Raw genomic sequence first — 25,786 nt, 5'->3', positions numbered from 1 at the left:
TGAGTGTGTCCCTCACAATAACTAAACATAAGTGGATTGTTAAATAAAAATACTATTTAGAGATTACTGTGATTTTATATACCTTATAACTTGACCTTCAAAATTATATAAGAAATAGTTGGGAAAAATATTTGTTTCAGAAAATAAGCTATTCTTAAAAGGAAGAAAAAATATGACTACACAATACATCCCAGATACAGTAGTAAAAGAAAATAGTTATGTGTATGTTTTAATTAATCAGATTTAAAAATTTTTCAAAGAAAAAGTATATAACCACACAAGTCAATTTTTAAAAATGCTCATGTTTTAACTAGTATCAAGGATCATGTTTGGAATTAACAAAAGATATTAGAAGCTACTCTTAATTGAATCATTCCCTGAGGCTTTGTAGTGACAAGACTTGTTTTGTTGAAAAACAGTTTCTTATTCCAATTCTGCACTTTCTGGCACCCCATCATTTCTCTAACTTACATTAGCAAACTAGCACTTTTTAAAAATCTTTAAGTACTTAAACAACTATTAAAAAAAACCTTAACTCCCTGCTATCGAGTTAGGCTGAATTGGAGTGACCCCCTGTGTGTTTCCAAGACTGTCACTGTTGGTGGGAATAGAAAGCCCAGTCTCTCTCCCCTGAGCTGCAGCTGGTTTCAAACTGCCAGCCATTTGGATTGCAGCCCAACACATAACCTCTATGCTACCAGGGCTCCTTAAAACAAGTATAGCTATTGATAACTAACTTAGGTTACCTGTATTTTGACTTGATCTGTTCCCTCAACTCCTTAGTTAATTAGGTACATTTTCTTCATTCCATATTTCAGGCAATGGTTTTACAAAGTATTTCTTCCCTTTATAGCATAGATCACAAGTTTTTCAACTTACTGTGAAAATTTTCTCACCATTTCCAGTGTCCTTGCCACCCACCAACAGGTCCCAAAACCAGTGTCATTTTTTAGGTTTTTGTTAACTGTATCAGTTACTGCTATGTAACAACCCCCTCTCAAAACTTAGTTAACATGGCAGTTACATATTTTCACCCACACGTCTGCACGCCAGCTGGACGTTTGTCCATTGAGGCTACACTCTGTAGGTTGCGTAGAGGTCTACTCCATATATTTCTCATTCTCCTTAGACCAGTGGGTTATCCGAGACATGTTTTTACAGTGATGACAGAAGCATCGGAATTAAATAAGCAAATTTCAGGCTTCTGCTAGCCAAAGTAAGTTATAAAGCAAGCTGAAAGTCCAAAGTTGGAGGTAGGAAATGATAGCATTTTGGTTTAAGGTATGGATAAAGGGAAAGGAAAACTCAATTTTCTGACTTGTTTAACTACATAGACTAAGACTTGATAAGAAAGTATGCTTAGTTAGAAGTAAACAGTTAAAATCCCAACTTTATTCTGTGGTAATTGTTATGTGTATCTCTACTATGTATGAAGGAGCTAACTATTGTAACTCCTAAAGGTAAACATTGAAGAAAGGAGACAAATCCTTACACCAATTGACCTTTCATTCTGGGTTAAGAAGAGTATAAGAAATAAGTAAACTGCATGTGTTAGAGGCGTTAACAACAAAAATGTAAAGAGAAACTGGGGGAAGGGTAGCTGCTAACTGAATTGTTGGTGGTTCAAACTATCAGCTTTCCCATTAGGGAAAAATGTAGCAGCCTGCTCCCATAAATATTGTAGCCTTGGTAACCCTTTGGAGCAATTTTCCTCTGTCATATAGGGTCACTATGAGTTGGCACCCACGTGGCAGCAATGGGTTAATGGTCACATCTTAAAGAACTGCTTTAAGATGAATTCTTAAAACAAATAATGTGGAGGAATAAGAAAAATAGATTGTTATTTTTTTCTGAACAATTTCATTCCCTTCTAGGCCACTTGACCTTTCTTTTTGGAGACTTTATTTTACTACCTCGCATACCTAGCCATCCTTAAACATTATAAGCTGCACTCTTTTGCACATATTCTTGAGTCTAAGATGTATCATTGCTTTAGTAAAACTGACGGGTCAGTGAGTATATTTAGTGTTTGATTGATTTGTAAGATGTAGCCCACAAAACAAAATGAGAAAGTATATCTTCATCTCATTTCTTATATATGCAGAAGGAAAATAATCAAAATGAAAAATTAAGGCATCGTTCATTTTATTACATACATAACACATTTTTTGCCCCCCCACAAAAAACCTACTTTTTTCCTCCAAAAAATGTCTTACTATTGGAGTAGCCTATCATTTTCACTAAATCCACTTGTTCAACTTTACTGATCTTTGTGATGTATTATAATTGCATGTGTAGGTTTTCTAACTTGGTTAATTGGTTCTTTTATTTGAAGTTTTTTTATTATAAATGTTATGAAGAACATCTCTTACAGATAAATTCTTGTTCATATCCAAGATTTTTTCTTTCAGATGAAGTACTAATCCTAATTTTTTTAAAAAAGTATATATTCTTGTGGTATCACTTTTTAATAAAGGAAAGCAAGTTTTAGCTTATTGTTTGGCCATTAATCATCTCTAAAATTCAACTTTTTCTTCCTTGTTAGTGAACACTTGTCCTGCTCTTTCACCTTTTTCTTGCATGGAGACAGCAATGTTTGTACCAGTGTGGAAATTAACCAACATCAACCTGTATACCTTCTTAGTGAAGAGCATATCACCCTTGCTCAACAGTCTAATAGTCCATTTCAAGGTAGATTATTTAATTAGTTAAAATATTTAATGGTTTTCTTGTGAGAAGATTCATATTGATCATTTTACATTTTGAGATTGCTGGGATTTCCCCCTAGATGTTTGCATGAAAATCATTGAACTGTTTACTTTCTTCTCCTCAACTAGAATACTAAGTTAGTGAAGTAAGGTTTTATATATAACTTATTTTAGAACTCTTTAACGTAAATGGTATAATGTTTTAAAGAGTTGTTTTCAATAACGTCTATAGGTGATTTTACTTTCAAAGTCATATGTCAGGTTACAGTGACATTTTTTAAGATTGTTTTTGCTTTAAGTACTGATACTGTTTTTTTATTGTAAGCTTGCTTAATGTGATAGTACATTGTAAGTACATAGACATATATAGAGAGATACATATTTCTCCAATTGTTTTTCCTTAGCGAGGTATCCAGAAGAATTAAAGGTTAAACACACATTTCTAGTTCATGTTAAAATTTTATCCATCTGAAATGATTGTGGGTAGGAAAATTTGTAACACTTTTTATAATTAGCTACTTTTGGACTTCATTGTCACGATAACAAGTGCATTAAATTGTTCTCTGTGATAATCATTAGTTACTATTTCTGTTTTAAAGTTGCCAAATTACTTACCACACTGTAAACGGTCTTTCATTTCTTAACTGATGTCTGTTTTGGATTTCTAGTTATCTTAAGTCCATTTGGACTAAATGGCACTCTCACAGGACAGGCATTCAAGATGTCTGATTCAGCTACAAAAAAATTAATTGGTGAATGGAAACAGTTCTATCCTATCTCATCTTGCTTGAAGGAGATATCTGAAGAAAAACAGGAAGATATGGATTGGGAAGATGATTCTTTAGCTGCAGTAGAAGTTCTTGTTGGTAAGGATTCTGAGTATTACCGTAATCTTAAAAGAGAAATCATGTGACTATATGGGATTCTTTAAGCACCTAAAAGTACAGCATTCCTATGTAAGCTGAAGTGGTATAAAGCAAAGAAGCAACTTCCATTAATAAATTTTGAGTATTCTCATTCCAAAATTTAACCTATCAAATTATTCACAAAAAACTCAGTTAAATCTAAAATAACACGAACATTCAGTGTGAACAGCCACAGATGTAGGCTCTCGTGGCTAGGTAGGCAGTGTTGTTCCTGAGGAGCTTTTATCAACATGACTTTCAGTAAAACAAATGGCTGCATACTAGTTTCACTTTCTGCCTTTTTTGTGTAAAAACAAAATCCTATTCAGATTTCTTTCCCTTAGTGAACTAAGTACTAATGTAGGTCTTCCATACAAAGTGGTATACAGTGAGCTTTTTTAAAAAGTGGAAGATAAGTTTACTGATTAACAAATATCTCCAATACTAGCGACTAGTAACAAACATCTCCAATAATAGTGACTTTTAACATCAAGTGTTTATTATTTCCTGCTCACATTACATAAAGGCTATAATTTAGCTGTGGTTTGGGTCCATGTGTATTCTTATTTTGCAACCTAGGTTAAAGTAGTACTCATACTGTCTTTAAATATAATGATAGAGGAGTAAGGGGGACCAGCTCTCGCCATGCAAGTGCATATAAAGTATCTGCTGAGATGTGTTGTATAGCACATCTTCTTACATTCCATTAGATAAAATTTGTCTCATGACCAAATCCAGAGTCATCTGTGTGGGAAAATATACCCCACCATAGTAAGGAAAGAAAGAGAATAACTGTGAATTAATATTTTGAGGCTGGAAAGTTGACAACCTATATTTTAGGCACTATTTTAATTTTTTTTTTCTCTAAAAATGCTTGCTAAAAAAAAAGATTCACACAACCAAAAAACCTAGGAGCATCACTATTTTAATATTTGATAAAACTAATGGCCTCTGATAAGTTAAAAGGCAAAAAGAATGTGCTGGAAGATCTTCTGACTTTGGTCTAATCTGCCGCGGCTACCTCTGTTTAGGTCAGTTGTGTTCTATGTATCTTCCCTAGGTTAACGAGGTTACTCATAGGATCCTGATGTTATGGCAGAGAACAATGAGTAAGAGAGGTTGTTGACCATGGCAATGGCAGCACATTAAAGCTCCTGATTGGTGTAGTATTTGTCACATGCACTCACATTCCAAAGCATTTCACATTAGTAAGATGTACAATAGGATGGTGGTGACATATATTCTTCCTTAGACATGGCAAGCACGGGGAATGTATAATTGAGAAGATAATTGGTATTAAAGTCTATAGCCATATTTAATGGAATTTTAATATTGTTAAGTATGGAGATTATACCTCTTTAGATTTTATGTAATTTTATTTTTAATAAGTCACAGTATCCAAGTTTAGTAAATATATTACTACCAGGGTAATTTTGGCAGAAAATACATCATAAACATAAGAATTTTTAAATTGAGACATGAAAAAGGTAGAAAATGGATCATAATTCTAGTGCCTAGAATCCTTTGCTATAGTTTTAGAATAAAACTTTAAAACCGTGCACACTCATAGAAAATTTTTCCCCAGTGTTAACCACAACTAATAATTTCTTGTGGTTTCTTCAAGATGAACTTTATGCCAAAAGAGCACATATTTATAAAAAGTACAAATTTGATACACAAATATGATCTTATATCTACTTTTTCATAGCAGTACATTTTGAGTGAAACGCCACTACAATCACAATGGAAATTGACTTTCCTGTTTGTTCATTGGTTTTGCTTTCAGCTGGTGTTCGAATGATCTATCCAGCTAGCTTTGTTCTAGTCCCTCAGTCAGACATTCCAACTCCCAGCTCTGTGGGATCCTCTCATTGCTCAGCTTCTTGTGTGGGTGTCCAGCAAGTGCCTGCTTCCACAAGAGATCCTGCTATGTCTTCAGTTACTCTTACACCACCTACATCACCTGAGGAAGTCCAAACAGGTATTAGGCTAACTTATTTCATCAGCTCTATATGGTAAAACTTTTATTTTGAGTACAAGTATTTGAAACATAATTTGCTTTTGAAAGAATTTGTCTTACTTAAAAGTTTCTACAAAGAACTCCTAAGCTGTTACGATTTACTTCATCATCACCATCTTTATACGTAGATATTCATTATTGCTGGTCTTTTTCTGATCATCTGAGAACTACTACAGGCACATGATGCCCCGTCACCTCTAAATATTTCAATATATTCTCAAAATAGGGACTTTGCTATATAACTACCATAAAGTTGTTTTAAGTGAAGAACTAAACATCGATGTAATACTACCATCCAATCTACATCCCCCATTCAAATTTTTGTTTCTGTATTTAAAATTAAGTAACATGTTTTTTGCCTCAAATGTAGATAAGCTTTATCAGCTATCTGGAGCATGTTATTTCACAAATTAATTTTTTAAGCCTAGTAAATATACTTTAAACCTACTTTTATTCTCCTACAGACACTTTTTGTTGTTTGCATTTTCAGTTGATCCTCAGTCTGCTCAGAAGTGGGTTAAGTTTTCTTCAGCATCTGATGGCTTCAGCTCCGATAGCACTAGCCACCATGGTGGAAAAGTACCTACCAAGTTAGCAAATCATGTGGTGGATAGAGTTTGGCAAGAATGCAATTTGAACAGAGCACAGAACAAGTATGTATTTTCATTCTCAAGTTGAAGAATCACATGTTAGTAGTTTCTTGTAATTAGTGGGTATTTAAAATATAAACTGATTTGTATGACAGTTATTCAAGAAACCGACTTCAAATTTAATATTAATGCTTAATTCAGATTTAACAATAGTTTATGAATTCTAAAGAATCTCATTTCAAATTTTAGGAGGAAGTATTCAGCTTCATCTGGTGGTCTGTGTGAAGAAGAGACTAGCAATAAAGTAGCATCCTGGGATTTTGTTGAAGCTACACAAAGAACAAGTTGCAGCTGTTCAAGGTATATTATCTCAATTGATTTTATGTCTGCACGTATGTGTGTGTGTAGTTTTATGATCTAATATTAAACTCCACTATGTTTGCATTAGCACAAATAAACATGTTAGGATTTTTTCAAAATAGAAAACTTAAGAGAATTTGATCATTTGAAGCTAAATTTAGAAATACACACAAATTCATGCAACTGGAAGGAGCCCTGGAAGTGCTGTCGGGTAAGCATTAAACAACGAACGTTTGTCAGCAGTTCAATCCCACCATGTGGTCTGTGAGAGAAAGACATGATTATCTGCTCTGGGAAGCCCTCTCTCGGGTCACTGTGAATTGGAATCAGCTCTTCAGTGGCAATGGTTTTCTCTCTCCTCATACCCTACTCATTCTTCCTAGAAGTGACTACCAATTAGGTGTTATTTTTTCACACTTTATTTTTCTCTGTGGTTTTGTGTGTTTATATTTCCTCCCAATACATGAGTGATTTGCTTATTTGACAGCTTATTTTTTCCACTCTGTCTGCCAAGTTCTTTCTATGTAAGTTACTTATGTAGATTTCATTGTTTTTAAAGATTTTGATATTCCACTGAATGGCAGTACCATAGTTTATTTAGTCATTCTGGGTTTGATAGTTGTTTCCAAAAGATTTTTTGCTTTTCAAAAACAAATCTTGTGGCAATTATCAATTTTAAGTACTTTTTAAATATTTTGTTTCAGATGTACTAGACTCAAGATATGTTTGTGATCAAGAAATCTCGCTATTATGCTTTCACTAATAATTTTTGTTTAAAAAGTATAACTTAGGAATTAATAAATACTAGGAAAAAGTAAGTGAAGGATATGCCAGAGAGCAAAGGTGAAGAGGGCCATTTAAATACTTTTTTTAATTTAAATACTTTTAAAAAATTGATTCTACCAATTTTATTCCTAGTGTTACCTTTTGCATATAAGAGTGCCAGTTTCTCTTTATTTCGTTGTTAATTTTAACTTCTTGTGTTTTCACTAATAAAACTGACATTGTATGTGTGCATAAAAGTATAAAATTGTTTTACTCTACAGGTTTTCAGTTATTAATGATACTGAATATTGCACACTTAAGTTTGTGGTGAAATGTTCATAAGGAAATTAACACTCAGAAAGGAAACTACATAAATAAAAAGAATTGCAATCAGTTTTGAATGTTGACACTAAGATAGGAACTTACTATCCATAGGGGGGGGAAAATCTGAAGAGATCATTCTGTTAAACTATGCTTTAAGGACAATTCTAGAAAGATTCCCCAAGTTGGTTGAGGTCAATTGGAATTCAGGTTCTTTAGGGTCCAAATTCATGCTTTCCTTTCTTTAAAGTAACCTAACATTTAGAAGATCAATGGACAAAAGAGGGACATTGATTTAAAATTATAAAAAATTTTCAGATCCACTGCTAGTAGAGTTCAGAAAGTTCATGAAAAATGGAATTAAAAGATGCAGTCCTTTTGTGCACTTCTTAAGGCCTCTTTATGTCACTCTGATGGAATACTGTTTCTTCTTACATTTATGGGTGGGATAGTTGGATGCATGACCATTCTACACATCTCATATTTTGAATATAACCAAATACTTCAGCTCAGATAAACAGACATATCCTTCCTTAATTACTTGCTTATAAACCAAACCTACTGCTGTAGGATTTCCAAGACTGTCCATCTTAGGGAAGCAGACTACCACATCTTTCTACTGCAGATTGGTTGCAGGGGTGAATGGCTAGCCCTTTCGGTTAGCAACTGAGTGCTTTAACCACTATGCCACCGGGGTGTCTGGTTTGCATATTGTAGTTCAGTTTTTCAACATGGTGCTCTCAGAACTCATTTTCACTTTTAAAAACAAATCAGTCCCCCAAAGTACATTCAGTCTATTGCAGTATCTTATTTTGGGTGAAGTACATAAAGAAAATACAGCCTTGCATAGCTTACGTAATCAAAATGAAATAAAGCATATTAATTTTAGCAGTTTGCCCATATATTATGGGTATTTTGTATGCTACACCAAAATTAACAAGCAGTAGTTTCATAAAGGTTAGTTACAATTGGAATTCAAAACTATGTTAACAAAATTTTTGTATTCTATTATTGATATTTTACTTATACATGATTTATAAAGTAACAGTGCACTGAGTTATATGGATCTTTTAATGTTGCTACAATTGTGTACAAGGGGGCTTCAAAAAGTTCATGAAAATGTAATTAGAGGATAATGGAAATTTTCCACAAACTTTTTAAAGCCCCTCAGGTTATCAAAAATAGTTTTCTTTAATATCACCAACAGAAAAGTCTGTTAAGCATTGGAAAGTTATGCTAATACCAACAGGCACAATTCAATAAAAAAATTTTTTTTGAGAACTAAATAACCAGTTCTAAATAACCAATCTAACAATGGTTTGTTTTGATTCAGTGGTAGAATTCTTACCTATCATGTGGGAAACCTGGGTTCAATTTTTAGTCAATGTACCTCATGTGTAGCCACCATCCATCAGTTAGTGGAGGCTTGTGTGTTGCTGTGATGATGAACACATCAGGTATGGGCAGAGCTTCCAGAATGAGATTGACTGGGAAGAAAGCCTTGGAAAATCAACCAATGAAAGCCCTGTGGATCACAATGATAAGATTGTATGCCAATCATGGAATAGCACAGGACTTGGCAGTATGTCCCATTCATGTAGGGTCACTATGCTGACTTGATGGCCGCTAAGAGCAGCAACAACTGTTGATGGTTTATCAGCCTTTTTAAATTTTTTTCAAATAGAAATTATGTTCTATGTCACTTTGTGCTATATCATATTAGAAGGGACAAAGTGTCTGGTTGTCCCAGTTTGAATGTTAAGATTAAGGTGGTGATCTGCCTGGTTCTTCCATTGTAAAGTTTCTACTCACATTGACTGGGTATAAAGATAGTTTTTCTTCTTTGAAATATCTATACTTTTTCTTTTGCTTCCTATTACAGTGGCTAGAAGTTTCAATAAATGGTTGAATAGAAGGACTGAAAGTTAATTTCTTATCTTAGTCTTTGTTGTTACTTTTGACTTAGCAACCACATATGACAGAGTAAAACTGCCCCAGAGGATTTACTTGACTGAAATCTTTACAGAACAAAATCTCTAGGCACTCCCTGAGTGGTTTACCTGCAACCATTAGATTAGTAGCTGGATACTTAACCATTGCACCACCAAAGATCCTTAGTTAATATTGTTTTTTCATAGATGTTCTTTATGACATTGAACCATGTTATCTTTGTTTTGGTTTAAAATCATGGATGTGTGTTGGAAGCTACAACAATGGACTCAAACCGAGATTTTTAAATTTTTATTGTGGTTAAGGTATACATAATAAAACCTGCCATTATAACAATATTTTCTTGTACAATACAGTGGCATTATGTTCTTCAAATTGTACAATCATTGCCACTGCCCTTTTCTAAATCATTCTAGTCATTAAAATAAACTCAGTCCCCTTCCAATCAAAAGTTCGCCCTTCCCCCTTTTCCTGTTAGGAAATGGTGTTGGGTCCATGTCTGGCCTCTGGCTTTATTAATTGGAAGGAGAATCCAGCTCTACATCTCCCCATGGATGATTCTTATGAGACAAAAGGTCAGACTTGCATCCACTCTCCCTTCTTGATTCTATTCTGACATCATCTGTCCTTCCTACAGCACTTTACTCTGCTGAGTTCAGTAGTCTGTTGCAATGGCCACACATTCAATACTCATGATCAGAGGAGTTTATTAGGGAAGTTAATAGATTACCACAAATCAGGATCAGAAAACATTTAAGTCCAGTGTGCCTCTTAGCCATGCCAGCAGTCATGTCTCTTTAGTTGTAGAGATTTTGAGAATGGAGCAATACTAGGCAGTATTTCATTCTGTTGTACTTAGGGGTCCTATGACTTGAAACCAACACTACAGTACCTAGCAATATTAGTACCTAATATTCTTCATTTATAGATAGTGAATTTAGTCACATGTTTTCGGTACTTATTGAGATAGTTATTTGATTTCTTCTGTATTCTGTCAATGTGGTAAATAATACTAATTGTTTTCTTTTGAAGGGTATGCTGTGCATATCTGTGTCCTTGAAGGATATTGGTCTGTACTCTGCTCTTCTAAAAATGTCTTTGATTTTGGTATTGGCTTTCTCGTGTTCTTTTGACTTGACTCATTTGTACTTGATGTTTTCATGCATTCGAGTGCAATAAGATATCTCAGAATCTACCATATTCCCTCAACAGAGTTCTTTTAAAAAGTACCTGTCACTGCTATTTTCTGGGTAGCTCTAATGTAACAAAATTTAAATATAAAATTTTAAAAAATGCTTGACTGCCATTTTCACTTTATTATTTTTTTAATTTTAACTTTTAAATGAATGTTTCATATCATTATCAATGAGTTTAAACATTGCAAAGAGTACAGTGTTTTTTGCTAGACTAGAGAATTTGGACAACACTATTAGATTTAATTTATTGAAGTTCTTCAGTTTGGCATGGCTTCATATTGTGAAAAAATACATGCAGACATTTTCTTTTCCTCTCAGCTGGTTCTTTGTGTAGTGCTAATAACTATTGGGAGATAGGATAGGATCCCATAAGCAGTCAATCTCATAATTTTTCAAACTTGATCTAACTTTATTCCAGTGAAGTAAAGTTTTCTAGCCAGTTGGTGATGACTAAACTTAGTAATGCCATTGGTTGATAATAGAATGAATAGGTATCAAACATCTTTATACTTTTTATTTTGAAATGATTGGCATCTTTGAAAATATTTACTCCGGTGCTAATATAACATGGGTAAGTCAAAAAGTATTTTTACGAGGGTCCCATTTCATACATGCATGAGTTTATTTTTTTAAGTGTTTAAAAACATCTCTAATCATTGGCTAGCTGGAGACAAGTTCTCTCGGTTGTACACTTGTCTTAGTCTCATTAGAGTACCTTCTCAAAAAAAGGCCAATTGAAATAAAGATTCCTGTGAGAATCTACTGGGTAAGTAAATTTCAAGGCAGAAAAGTCAGCTTAGAAATTTATGATGTCTCTGTATGTTTTGAATTCCCAAAGGGAATTATAGATATTTTTTTAAGGACACTGGACAATCTTGGAGGCTTAATAGGAAGACTTAAAAAAAATTGAAGGCTACATTGTTGAGAAGAAGGCTGGTGAACATTTTCCCATGATAACAGTGCATCTGTTCTTTCTTTGCGGGTACTAAGGGCTGTCGTATGAGAATTTCTCGGGGAAACCTTAACCCAGCCATTCTACAACCCTGATTATGCCCCCCCCTCAGACGTTTTTGTTCCCAAAGTAGAAAGACCATGTAAAAGAAATACACTTTGAGTCCCTTGAGGATCCAACAGCCATTTGACATGATGTAAATGGAAGAGTATAATTCTTCTGGTAACTGTTGACACATAGCGACCCTGTGCACAACAGAATGAAGCACTGCACAGTCCTGCACCATCCTCACAGTTGTTCTGTGCTTGATCTCACTGTGGCAGCCACTGTGTCAATCCATTTCATTGAGGGTCTTCCTCTTTTTTGCTGCCCCCTCTACCACACGTGTGTCCTCCTCCAGGTCCTGGTCTCTCCTGACACCAGGTACAAAGTAAGTATGATGAAGGCTCTCCATGGAGACAAACCCCATCAAAAGTGTGTAGACTTGTTAAATAATATGTTGAGACACAATCACTCACATTTTAGTCTTTATGTTTAATAAATGTTTCTATGATTTTATGATAATACTTTCTTGCTTACCCTCCTATTGCAGATTATATAAGGCAAATAGTCATTGTCAGCTATTGAGTGAACAGGAAACAGTAGTCTTTCATGGAACCTTTCTGCAAGTTTTTATTTGTAAAGTCCCTGCACAGAATATTTTTCTCCCATGTAAATTCAGATCATTTTACTTTTAGCATGAAAAACAAATGAGTTCTGAAAATGTTTAATACTGTCTGTTTTAAATCTGAAACCTTTCTTTAACTTTTTCAGGCACAAAAGTCTCAAATCAAGAAATCCTGGACAACAAGGACAAGCATCATTGTTAGGTCAGCAACAGCAAGTACTTCCTAAGCACAAGACTAATGAGAAGCAAGAAAAGAGTGAAAAACCACAGAAACGCCCCTTGACTCCCTTTCACCATCGTGTATCTATTAGTGATGATGTTGGCATGGACACAGATTCAGCTAGTCAAAGACTTGTAATCTCTGCTCCTGACAGTCAAGTGAGATTTTCAAATATCAGAACTAATGATGTAGCAAAGACTCCTCAGATGCATGGCACTGAAATCGCAAATTCACCTCAACCACCCCCACTTAGTCCTCATCCGTGTGATGTAGTTGATGAGGGAGTAACTAAAACACCTTCAACTCCTCAGAGTCAACATTTTTATCAAATGCCAACGCCAGATCCTTTGGTTCCTTCCAAACCAGTAGAAGATAGGATGGACAGTTTATCTCAGTCTTTCCCAGCTCAATTCCAGGAAGCTGTAGAACCTACGGTATATGTTGGTACGGCAGTCAACTTGGAAGAAGATGAAGCTAATATAGCCTGGAAGTATTACAAGGTCCCAAAGAAAAAAGATGTGGAGTTTTTACCACCACAGCTTCCAAGTGATAAGTTCAAGGATGATCCAGTTGGACCTTTTGGACAGGAAAGTGTAACATCAGTTACAGAGTATGTATTTTTTAATGGTCACTATTACAATTTACGGGTAGAAATAATGTTAGTTTATTCCTATAATTCCAGAATTGGTTTCAAGGTAGGATTTTTAATAAATGGTTTGAGTACTAATTTTGTTAAAAAAAAATTTTCACTGTCATTCCCTTAGGGACTCTCTGTATAATGAAATATTTTAGCTGCAAAGTGAAGAAAATAATACATAAATATTTGTCATCAAACTACCTTAACCTTTGGATTCATTTAGAACTGTGTACTATTTTTCATACTTTCACTGTCCTAAATTTAGTGTTTATCATTCCTATACATGCTTTTATACATGTAGTACCAGCACTTGTATTTGCTAGAGAAATTGTTATATATCTAACAGTGGAATTGCTGGACCATGAGTATGTCTATTTTCAAAATTAAAGGATGTTTTTAAGTTGTTCTTTATACTAGTTTATGCTCTCACCAAACAGGGTGTGAAAGTGGCTCCGCCATAGTTTTCTCAATATTTCGTGTTATGAGACTTTTAAATTTGGCTAATCTGAATGCAGACCAGTACTTCATTGTTCTAATGGTGTTCTCCAGAATCCTAGTGAAGTTAAGCTTTTTCAAAAGCTTATTACACAGTTTTCTCTGAATTATCCGTTTATTTTTCTGATTTATTCTTTGTGTATGCTAGGTACTAATGCTTCATTAGTTATGGTTATATGTGCTACAGATACCTTCATACTGTTACTTGATTTTCTCGAACATTTTATTTATGGAATATTTAGTAGGTTAAATGCTGATCTGCCAACCACAAGGTCAGCAATTTGAAAGCACCAGCTTCTCAAGAGAAGAAAGAGAGGCTTTTATCTAACAAAGAGTCCGTCTTGGAAACCACCAGTCCTATAGGGTTGCTATGAGCCAGAATTAACTCAGTGGCAGTGAGTTTGTTTTGTTTTTTGTTTTTGAGTAAAAATTTTTTTTTTCCTGAGTCTCCCTTTACTCTTATTTTGTTCTGCTTATGTGTGTTGTCTGTCCATATTATGTGTCTTTTGTGTTTTTTAATTTCGGCTTTTTGAAAAGATTAAAATTAACTAGCAAAACATCATTATATTCCTTAGAACAATACACCGCCATTAGTTTGCAAAGATTAAGTTTCCTCTCTGTCCCTAGTCGGTGGGTTCAAATGGCCTAAATAGCTAAATGATGTCTTAGACTTTGTTTTTGCTTAACATGTCACACTTTCTTATATATGTGTTTTGTTATAGTGATAGTTTCTAACTCATTTTAACTCTTAATGTGGAATGCATTACTTTCTTCTCGGCCCTTTTTACTGTGGGCCATGTGCTTTCTAAACTTGACTTTCTAACTGTTCTACTAGGGTTTTATTTTAATAGATTCCTAAGTTAATGCTACCATTTCTTATGACTTAAGATTTTCTTTTTTTGTTTACACCCATTGTGTTTGAGCATGTTTAATTCAGAAAGTGTGCATGGGAATAAACTTGATATCTTTGAATGTTCGAAAATTATTCTTGCCCTTATACTTGGATTGATAGCATAGTTTGTATTGACCTCATGATTGAAAACAATTTTTCCTCAAAACTTACTTACTGTCCTCTAGTATCCAGAGCTGTCCAGTACTTTAGATGAAATGTGCAAAACCAGGCTCATCGTCTCTTTCTTTTTGTGGTCTGTTTTCCTCATGAGACTTTTAGGATTGTTATCCTTAGCCTTAGATTTATAGAATTTCACAAGAAAAAAATAAATATAAAGATTGCTGAGGGGGACGTGGAATGGGCTATTGTATTGGACACCTGAGGCCTTACTCGATGTGGAGTCTTTTCTGCCTTTCCTCTGGGGTATTCTACTGTTCCTTCATTTTCTGCTCTTCTGGACCCTCTGTGATACACATGTTGAGCTTCGATTGTTTCTTTTTCTCTCTCTTTGAGGGGATTATTCAGCTTTCTTAAATTCTTAATCTGTTGATAGTTTTTTCTGTAATTTCTAATGTTTTGAGTTTTTTTCAATAGTGTCCCCTTTTGGAATGCTTTGTGGGTTGTTTGTTTTCCCTCTAGAATTACTTTATTTTGATCTTTCTCTTTACTATGCTGCTTTTTCATCATATTTCGTCAGATTTGTGGTAATTCTTTCTATGCATTTATACTCAAGGAATAGGCAGGTTGGTTAGAAATTTTATGTATGTAGATAGGCAGAGCATCAGAGCTTGTTGATTGGCTGACTTATTCAATAAATAGGTTAGTATATACTATATGCCAGCGCTAATTCACTTTATTAGAAAAGGAATTTGAGAAGGGGGGTTGGGAGAAGATGGTAATGGTGTCATGTTTTTATTTTCACTAGCTATATTCTTTTTTTAAGAACTTATTTCCTATTTTGAGACCTTGTTCTTTCTGTTCAGAAATGTAAGTCCAGATTGTCTCTGGTTTTTCATGCTGTTTGGTTTTTGTTTTGTTTCTAGTTAAGCTACAATCCCCTTGTGCATATTTTGTATTTTGTGTATTGTTGACTGCAGACTGCTGAGTTTCATCTAATTTCGAGCTTCCTTGAGATTTGAAATTTGAGGAGCTAAAAGAGGTTCTTAGGGGAAAAAAAGTAGAATTAGACCCAACTTGAATTTGTTCTAGATGCAAGTATTTCTTGCTTGTTCTATGACAAAGTTTTATTCCCTGGCTTTAGAGTTACCGTCTCTGAAACCCACATGGAGCAGTTCCTGCCTTGCCCTGTAGGGTCACTAATGAACCAGAATCGACACAATGGCAGTGACTTGACTTCTGAAAGTTTGACAGTGTATATATATATTTATTCATATTTATGCACACATATATTTACTATGTGCTTTCTGCATTTCCCAGAGTACATTGTACTAACTACTGTTTTAGAATGTATGGAATAATATAATAAAGTTAAAAATCTTGGGAGGGAAAAATAGAATTAAATAACAATGGATTTTTTTCCATGAACTTTTAAAAGTTTCCTCTTTCTTACCTGGTCCATTTTTAGGCTTTCTCATTTTTCTTTCTTTCTTTCTTTTTTTTTTTGAGTTATACTTTCATCCTTATTTGAAGTCTCATCTGCCAATTTAGCATTTTCTACTGACCCAGGGAGCAGAAATCTTCCCAGGCTTCACGATCTCCTGCTTGGGGCTTTCTTCGGGGGAGCCTTAGTAGCAGCCATTACTGTCTTTTTAGATGCTTGCTTTTCCTTTTTTGCTTCCTTGTCACCCCTGATACCCTGTTCTTGTTGTGCCTTTTAACTTCAGGTTTCTGTTTCCTCTTGGCCATTATATCAGCAAGAGGTGCACCAGTGTTGGGTGTGCTTATGTACATAACAGTCCAGTTTATCTGCTTGCTGAGGGTTCCTCTTGAAAAGGAAAGCTGATTTCACATTAAATTGGAAAACCTTTACATCTGTCCTGGCATAGTGCTTCCGGTGTCTGGGGTAAATCTTGTACTCATGGAAATCACAGCTCAACCTTCATGGGTGCAACAGGAAAGGGCTCTTCATTTTTCTTTCCTATTAAGAGATTTTTTAAAAATTCCTCATTATCATTGCATTACAGGTGCTTCATCTAATACCATACATCTAAAAGTATGGTTTGTGTTTTATTAAAATAATCTGGATTTGAAATTTCAAGATTTCAAGAAACTCTTATTATGAAAGTGATTAATAATCAGTGGGTTTCTTTCCAGCAAATACTGTCATGAAAACAAATTTTAAAAGATGTTACTCTTATCAATACTGAATATAGCGCCCTGATGAGCACCTTCAGATAAACATTGGCCTGCTAACCACAGGGTCTGCTATTAAAATTCTCCCGCTGTGATTGGAGAAAGATGAGTCTGTCTGCTCCTGTAAAGGTTTACAGCCTTGGAACCCTGGAGGGTTGTTGTGAGAACCAACTTTTATTGGCAGTGTCTTTTTTTTGTATGTGTGTGCTCAATATTTTATAAAGTCTAAACCAGCTTCAGGTTTGCTTGAAATTACTGTTGATCTCTTTGTTGCTCTTCACAGTAGTCCAGCACAAAGCAGTGTCTGCTAAATGATGTTACTCATTGGCTTAAATCCTACAATAGCTTTGTCTTACATGTAGAATAAAATTAAAATCCCTTGCCCTGATCTGTAAGATTACACAGTCTCCTGCTTACTTGACTCTCCACTTGAAAATATTACTTTCCTGTTGGCTTCCTAATTAGCTACATCAGTTTTCTTGCTATAGTTTGAAAAGTGTAAACTCATTTATTGTAGATATTCGAGGTGCATTACAGAGAAAGAGGAAAGGCTTTATCATTCAGTCCTCCTCAAAAGTTAGCTTCTTAGTGAGGATTTCCCTGATTGTCTTCAACTAGTTCTTGCTTCACTTCCAGATTGCTCACCACTTTTCCCGTATACTGCTTTTATTTTTTCCTAGCATATATCATTTTCTGAAAATATACTTTATATATGTCTTTAGTCTTTTTCCTATTAAAAGGTAAGTGCAGTGAGGGTGAGCACTCTCATCTACAGCTGTGTTCCTCCAAGACTCACACCTACACGCTTACATTTCGAGTAGTGCCAAGCGCATAATAGACATTCAGCAAATGTTTGAGTGAGTGAAATGGTAGTAGGAGCCCAGATTACTTTATGACTTTTTAACTTGTTCTTTCCTGGTTATCTTATTTAACGTATGTAAAAATGTGATAGGACTCTTTGATTTTTAAAAACTTCAAAAGTAAGTAAGGGAACATCACACAGTCAAAAGATCCAAAAATTCTAGCCATAGTTTTGGGTGCACGCGTGCATGTGTGCACGGTATGTACACATCTATAAGTGAAACAAAATTTTTCTAGAAAGTCAGTGCAATTTAACCTTAGAACAGCAGTTCTCATCCTGTGGGTTGTGACCGCTTTGGGGGATCGAATGACCCTTTCATAGTAGCAGAATTACAGTTATGAAGTAGCAATGAAAATAATTTATGATTGGGGGATCACCACACCATGAGGGACTGTGTTAAAGGGTCACGGAACTAGGAAGGTTGAGAACCACTGCCTTAGAATGTCTTCCAAAATTAGTTGACAATTTTTCTCACTGAATTAAGAATGAAAAGAAAAAAGCCTGCAGAACAGAGTGGTTCTGGTTTGTGATTATATAATTTAAGGAAATAGCATTGGTTTATATTGGTTCTTGGTCACCATTTATTTTGCCCCATAGGAAGAAATTTTAAAAAGCTTGAATAAAAGGGTTTTTACTCCTATGTCTCAGTATCGTTTCTCTACCTTTTGGCTAAAATCAAGTATAGTACTTTTTTTTTTAATATAGTACTTATATGTCTCGTGTAAATATTGTTTTGGTTATGCTAGTTACTAAAGTGAATGTTTTGTGTCTTAGTTAACTTTCAAATATCAGCCTTAAGCTTTGTTTTTTGTTTTTTTAAGCTATGTTTTTATCATAGTGATAAGTGTGGTAAATGTTAATGAAAAGTCAATCATTATAAGCTTAGCTGATATATAAAGTAAAAAGCATTTATGGGATACAATTGTTTTGTATTTAGTAAATTATAAGGTGTTTTTTTTTGGTTGTTTTGCTTATGCTTGAGATCGAGCAGGTGTATATGTCTGTCCTTTTCCCGGAATTATTGTTTTAAGGCAGGGGTTTCTCGACTAGAGTGAGATCCCAGCCTCTCACCCTCCAGGTGACATTTGACAATGTCTGCAGGCATTTTTGGTTGTCACCATTGGGGATATGCTGCCTGCTCCTCGGTGGATTTGGCCAGACATGCTGGTAAAGTTCCTATAGTGTACGAGACATTCCCTGCATCAAAGGATGATCTATTAATAGTTGTAGGTGCTCTAATATTAGAAATAACTTAACAATGTGAACTCTCTAGAGTAATAATTATCAAAGTGGGTAAATCAACATGGTTTGATTAGTTTTTCAGGGAGAGCACTCATATACTAGTTTCCACAGTTCTTCAGTGTATGTATTACGCTAAAGCAAAAGCTATGGGTTTTTGTTTCATTAATATTAAAAAAGATTTTGTTGAAATTACTTGATAATTCAAGTTCTGGTTTCAGTTCCTTCAAGAGTGACTTAACTGCAACCCCCATGTATGCAAAAGTAGAACTGTTTTCTACAGGGGTTTCAATAGCTGAGTTTCCCAAAAGCCAGACATTCTTCCAAAGTTCCATTGGGTGGACTCAAGCTTTTTTTTATACCCACTATTAATATTGCTTGTAATAGGATATTGTGAGAACTTTTTAAAAATAGCCATCTCTTGAAGGAGAATGGCAAAACAAATTGACAAAGCTCGTGAGATCTTTATCATAATGCCTAGGGATTACTATTTTGCTTTCTTACTGACATTTAAACCTAAAATACTTGTAGAAGCACTCTGTTTTTGTAGTTGTTATGTAAGTGAACATCTTTCTAGTCATAGAGTAATTCTTTCCAAAGCTTGATTTATTTTATATAAATAAATTTGTGAATCCATACTACTAGTTTTAAATTCCTCTTTTCCATGTTTTGACATTTAAAAATGTATTTTAATGTGTAGTAATTGGTTGTAATGAAGTTAATTAGAATGAAGATATATTTTCTTTCACCAATTTGAGTAAAAGTAAAGTTTTTTTTAATTTTGGCCTTGACCTTGAATAAAATTATAATCTAATGGAAAAAGAAAAACCATAAGCTAACTAGTATAGGTACATATAAAATATAGTAGGAGCACAGCCACATAGAGGGAATAACATAATTCCATTTATGGAAAACTTAGAAATTAATGGAATTTAATATGCATATATTCTAGGAGTGCTGCTTGGTAGTCTCTGTCATGACAAGAAAATGAGACATGGCAAGTGTTTGTAGGGATTATGTAATGAGACCCAAAATGCTCTTAGGTTTCAAGTTTGTATATTATTTTTGAAGTAATGGGAAGACTGTTGTAAATTTTCTGAAATTAAAGAGTTCCTGAAAAGGAGGATTTGGGAAACAATCAAGTACTATTATCAATAAAAGGAGGTCAGTTCGAACACCTTGAGCAACAGAGACAAAAGGTGATAGAAAAGCCTTCGTTTTAGTTAAATGTAGTGATGGATGTTATAAACGTGGATGTAAAAGACTTTACAGCCAGTTGATAGTAATGTAGCAAAAGTTAAAGTAGAATTAAAGATGCGTTTGGTTCATGAAAGGAAGACTACAGCTTAGCCAACTTAAGTCTGATTATTTTAAATTTTCCAAAATTCCAAAATTAAAAGTTACTTGAAGTAGCTGTGTATGTGTCTTATAAAGTAAGGTCTTACTAATAAGTATTGTCTGACTACTGATATAGTCACTTGTAACAATATGAAGGAAATCTATAGACTGATAAGGAAAGATCTCTAGATAATTATAAAGCTTAAGAATAAAGTGTAAAATGTTAGAAATAAAGAATTTTTAATAATTTCGTATATGTGTACTATCAGGCAGTTGGAATCACATGTCTGATATAGGGAATGATTAATATTCTAGTTAACAGGCAACAAATATAAAGAATAAGCATGTAACTCCAGAAATCGTTTTTTAAATAATTGTTGACTTATATAGGTGCCTTTGTAGAAAATTCTAGTAGGAGAAATTAAAGTTTGTTTTAAGAGAAATGCCAGATTTTTTTTAAGTGAGATTTAAAATTATTAACTGATCTTGATTTTTTTCTAATTAGGTTGGATAATGTCTAACTAGGATAGTGATGGAATTAATCATTTCTTAGTGCTTCCTTTACTTTTAGATTTTCCTATGTAGCAGTTTATGCCTTAATTTTTCATTGACTGCTTTAAAGCAACATTTCATTTCTAATGTGTAAAAATATAGTTGAAGGAGGAAATTGTTGGAAGTGTAGGAGCATGTCCCATATATTGGTATAGTGTACACACATCTGCGCCAAATATCAGTATCTTTCTAAGTATTTTTAGTTTTTTAACTATAACACCTAGTTTAGAACAGACTTGGGACTTTAGGACTTTACAAGTTCTAAAGGTGACAACAAAGATTATTCCAAGAAACATTAGAGTTGCTTTTTAATTATGTGAAGTATTTAGCAATTTATTTTTGATTGCTTAACATATTCTGTTCAGAGAGAAGTTTTCCAAACTTGTAGCAAACAACAAACTGTCCATATCATAATTTTTTATTCTGTTATCAGGGTATCTGCATCATGATAGTGATCAATAAAACTAGCTTTCATACCAGATTATTCTTGTATATATATAATTATACAATGTATGCTTTCATTTCTAAAAGATACATTTTAATTAATTTCATAGAAGTCCATGTTAAAATGAACTTTCTGGCTTGACTTTCCTCAATTATAAATAACAATCTTTATTTGGCTACTCATTATATAATGCAATAAAATTATACTTTTGACAGATTAAACTCCATTTAAGGGTGGATTTTAAATATTGGATATAATGCTAGAAAAGGACCGTTAAAAATAGAGGGCATCAAACAAAAACAAACAAAAAAATAGAGGGCATCTTTTATATCTTTAACATTTCCTTTTATTGCTTATTTCCTTGTATAATTGTCCACCTTAAAATAGGAACTACACCTTTAGAAAAATTATATTGAGTGAAGGCTACCAGTAGAAAGATGAGGCTTTCTACTCCTCTGAAGATTGGCACTCAGAAGCCCACAGGGGCACTTCTACGCTGTACCATGGGGCCACTGTGAGTTTGAAACAACTCGCTAGCAATGACTTTTCTAGGGAAAGACAATACATTTGTTACCTACCAAAAGCTACCGTAGATACTCAGGTCTAAGCCATTCCCCCCCCCCCCCCCGAGCACATTTTTAATGCAGTTTTGGGGGTAAAATTAGGTGCCTCAGCAGATATTCAAGTCGGCTTACACTCGAGTATGTATGAAATGTTAAATTTTCCATGTACATTCCAGTGTTGTAGTCACAGGGAAAAGGAGCAAGGTAACAATAACAAACATTATTTAAATTTGCTTTGAACTTGGCATAGCTTCCTGTTCATGGCTGTCGTCCTTACTGTTCTCTGACTGTACTGCGATTAGTTTTATATCTAATTGAAATGATAACTATCCAGTTGCCTACTTGGCTATGAGTGAAAGTTCCTTTTAGTAAAGGAGAGATGTTCCGATTCACACAAAATATTGTGTGTGCTATATAGAATTGGAATAGTATGGAATTGATAATTGAATCGGGCATCTCTTAAAAATAACTTTTAATCACCTTTAAATATAGAAGTATGTGTAATGTAATTCATACTGTATTCATTGTGACTTGATATTGACTACAATTAAATTCTTTGCATATGCCAATGTGTTTGAGAACACTTCAGTAAAATAATAAGTTTTATCTTTAGTACATTGATTTACTCTTTTTAAAAAAATCATTTTATTGGGGGCTCATACTACTCTTATTACAATCCATACATCCATTGTGTTAAGCACATTTGTACATTTGTTGCCATCATCATTCTCAAAACATTTGCTTTCTACTTGAGCCCTTGGTATCAACTTCTCATTTTTCCCCTCCCTCCCTGCCCCTCTTAAACCCTTGATCATTTATAAATTATTATTATTTTGTCATGTCTTACACTGTCCAGTGTTTCCCTTCACCCACTTTTCTGTTGTCACTCTTATTTCTTATAGAGCTCTGGGCACTAGGAATGATCCTTTGACTATTACTGCATAATACGTTAGCAATGTGGCAGTTTTTATGCTTTCTCAGAGAAGACAATTTAACATGAAAACCAGTTTTATGTACTCACTTCTATAAAGAGTAGTAGTTTATTTCAGGGTGGTGGAAAGGAGGCTGAGTTTACTTCTCCTCCCACCATGATTAATTAGTTAAACATGATTTTTTGGCAGCGGCGGCAAAAAAAAGAAAAAAAAAACATGATTTTTTTTTTTTGTATTTTGATAGTTCACTTTAATTTTTTAATCAATATGTCATTTTATTGGGGCTCTTACAGCTCTTGTAACAATCCATACATCAATTTTATCAAGCATATTTGTACATATGTTACCATCATTTTCTAAACAGTTACTTTCTACTTGAGCCCTTAGTATCAGCTCCTCTTTTCTTCCTCCCCCCACCCACCCTTGTGACCCATTGATAAATTACAAATTTTTATTATTTTCCATCTTACATTTAAAAAATCATTTTATTTGGGGGCTCTTACAGCTCTTAATACAATCTGTACATATATCCATTGTGTCAAGCACATCTGTACATTTGTTTCCATCATCATTCTCAAAACATTTTCTTTCTACTTGCGCCCTAGGTGTCAGCTCCTCATTTTCTCCTTTCCTTCCTCACCCTCCCTCCCTTTCTCACCCTCCTTCCCTTCTTCACCTTCTCTCCCTTATAAACCCTTTGTAATTTATAAATTATTTTTTTCATGTCTTACTTACACTGTCCGATGTCTCCTTTCTCCCACTTTTTGTTGTCTGTCACCCAGGGAGAGAGTTATATGTAGATCCTTGTGATGGGTTCCCCCTTTCTACCCCATCTCCCCCTTACCCTCCTGGTATCGCTACTCTCATTATTGGTCCTGAATGGTTATCTGTCCGGTATTCCCTGTGTTTCCAGCTCTTACCTGTACCAGTGTATATCCTCTGGTCTAGCCGGATTTGGAAGGCAGAATTGGGGTCATGATAATGAGGCGGAAGAAGCATTAAAGAAGTAGAGGAAAGTTGTGTGTTTCATTGGTGCTACACTGCACCTTGTTTGGCTCGTCTCTTCCTTCAACATGCATTCTTAAAACCTTAATGTCTTCCCAGGTCTAACTCTGCCACTGTGCTACCTCAGCAAACCGTGTATTTCTAGATAATTTCTGCATCACATCCAAGAGAATGCACTTTCCTACCTTATATGATTATTATATGTCTTAAATTAGAAAAGTTTATATCTAAGTAGATACTACTTGAAAATTATTTTAGTGAACATTTGATAGACAATTCAGTTACTAAAGTCCTAAAGCAAGTTTTAGAAGTGTTGTGTTTATAAAACAGAACTAATATAATTCATTGTGAAGAATACACATTGGTTTATTAGCTCTGTGTTACTGTGGAACATTTCTGTAGAGTTAGGATTGTAGTTTAGACATACTGAGGATTATAATGATTTAATTTTGAGCACTTAATGCCATGGTGTTTTTTTTAATGTCATGTTTTGAAAATAACTACTTTTGATGGCCTCTGTTATCATCCTTATAAAGTACCTTCTTGTGCCAGGCAGAAGTGAATACATTAATAAAAATTGTATCCCTGTTCTCAATAGAATTCGTTGTTGAGTGCCTTTGAGTCCATTCTGACTCATAGGGAGCTATGTCCAACAAAACGAAACACTGTCTGGTCCTCTGCCATCCTCACAGTTGTTACGTTTGAATCCATTGTTAGCAGCCACTGTGTCACTCTCCTTGAGGACTTCCACCTTTTCACTGACCCCCTACTCTACCCAGTATGCTGTCTTCAGGAATTGGTCTTTTCTGAGGACATGTTCCAAGAACGTGAGATGAAGTCTCACCTTCTTTCTTCTAGAAAGCACTCTAGATGTACTTCTTCCAAGACATATTTGTTCGTTTTTCTGGCAGTCAATGATGTGCCTAGACCCTAAGTCAGATGCATTTTTTCTTCTGTGATCTTTCTTATTCATTGTCCAGAAGTTTGTTGGATTCTTTGAGGAACGTCAGAAGGCCCTTGGAAGAAATGAATGAGGAGAGTAGTAGAATAGTTATGTGATAAAGATGGAGAGGAAAAAAAAGGAACCAGATCATCCTGTAAGGTACAAGAAAGGTTTTGACTCAGTAAATTAGCCGTTGCAGGATTTTGAGTATAATGTGAGGAAGAAGCCTGACTGTAGTCAGCTTTACCAACAGGAATACTAATCACTGTATTCACTCTCATCAAGCACCCAGATCTTCAGAGGAATTAAAGACCTGATCATTTCCAGGGTTCTCTGGTCCATAGCAGAGGAGCCCTGGTGGCCCAGTGGTTAAGTGCTCAGCTGCTAAGTCATGTTTGGACCCACACTGCGTGACAGGAGAAAGGTGTAGCAGTGCACTGCTGAACAGATTTGCAACTTGAAACCCTCTATGGCCCCTTCTCTTCTTTCTTAGAGCAACGAGTTTGGGTGTTGTGGGTTTTTGTGGTTTTTTTTGGTGCAGATTGACATGGTGCTTGTTGGTTTGGTATCCCTCAGCTTTATGCTTCCCCTTTCTCCAGTTCGTTCATCTTTTTTACTTCACTGGTGTTTTCACTCTTGTTCTTCCCTCTTTTGGCATCTTCTTATTTTTGGAAAAAGTAGAAACACATGTTTAGATACCATGTTGAACTAGAAAGCTGGTAATATAAAAATAAATTTTTCTGATACGATTAGAACTTTAGGAGACTTGGCATTGACTTCACTTTGCCTTTGTAAAACATCTTACCAAAATTAATACTTTCTTGGAACACCAAACTGAAACCAAACTCAATGCCATTGAGTTGATTATGATTCATAATCCTGGTGGCATTGTGGGTTACCAGTTGGCCTGCAAACC

The 25,786-nt window shown here is 34.7% G+C and overlaps 1 protein-coding gene across 1 annotated transcript in view; it reads left to right on the top strand.

Moving 5' to 3' along the window:
- Nucleotides 1-25,786, top strand: part of MED13 (mediator complex subunit 13) — a 90,374-nt gene that overhangs the window by 22,028 nt on the left and 42,560 nt on the right. The window contains exons 4-9 of the mRNA XM_075561493.1: nucleotides 2,546-2,691; nucleotides 3,377-3,574; nucleotides 5,400-5,594; nucleotides 6,124-6,286; nucleotides 6,473-6,583; nucleotides 12,581-13,264. Of these exons, the coding sequence (XP_075417608.1) occupies nucleotides 2,546-2,691; nucleotides 3,377-3,574; nucleotides 5,400-5,594; nucleotides 6,124-6,286; nucleotides 6,473-6,583; nucleotides 12,581-13,264 (1,497 nt within the window). The remainder of the gene's footprint in view (nucleotides 1-2,545; nucleotides 2,692-3,376; nucleotides 3,575-5,399; nucleotides 5,595-6,123; nucleotides 6,287-6,472; nucleotides 6,584-12,580; nucleotides 13,265-25,786) is intronic.

This window comes from Tenrec ecaudatus, chromosome 10, assembly GCF_050624435.1.
Source record: "Tenrec ecaudatus isolate mTenEca1 chromosome 10, mTenEca1.hap1, whole genome shotgun sequence".
Lineage (NCBI taxonomy): Eukaryota > Metazoa > Chordata > Mammalia > Afrosoricida > Tenrecidae > Tenrec > Tenrec ecaudatus.
This window is presented reverse-complemented; position numbering and strand designations above follow the sequence as displayed.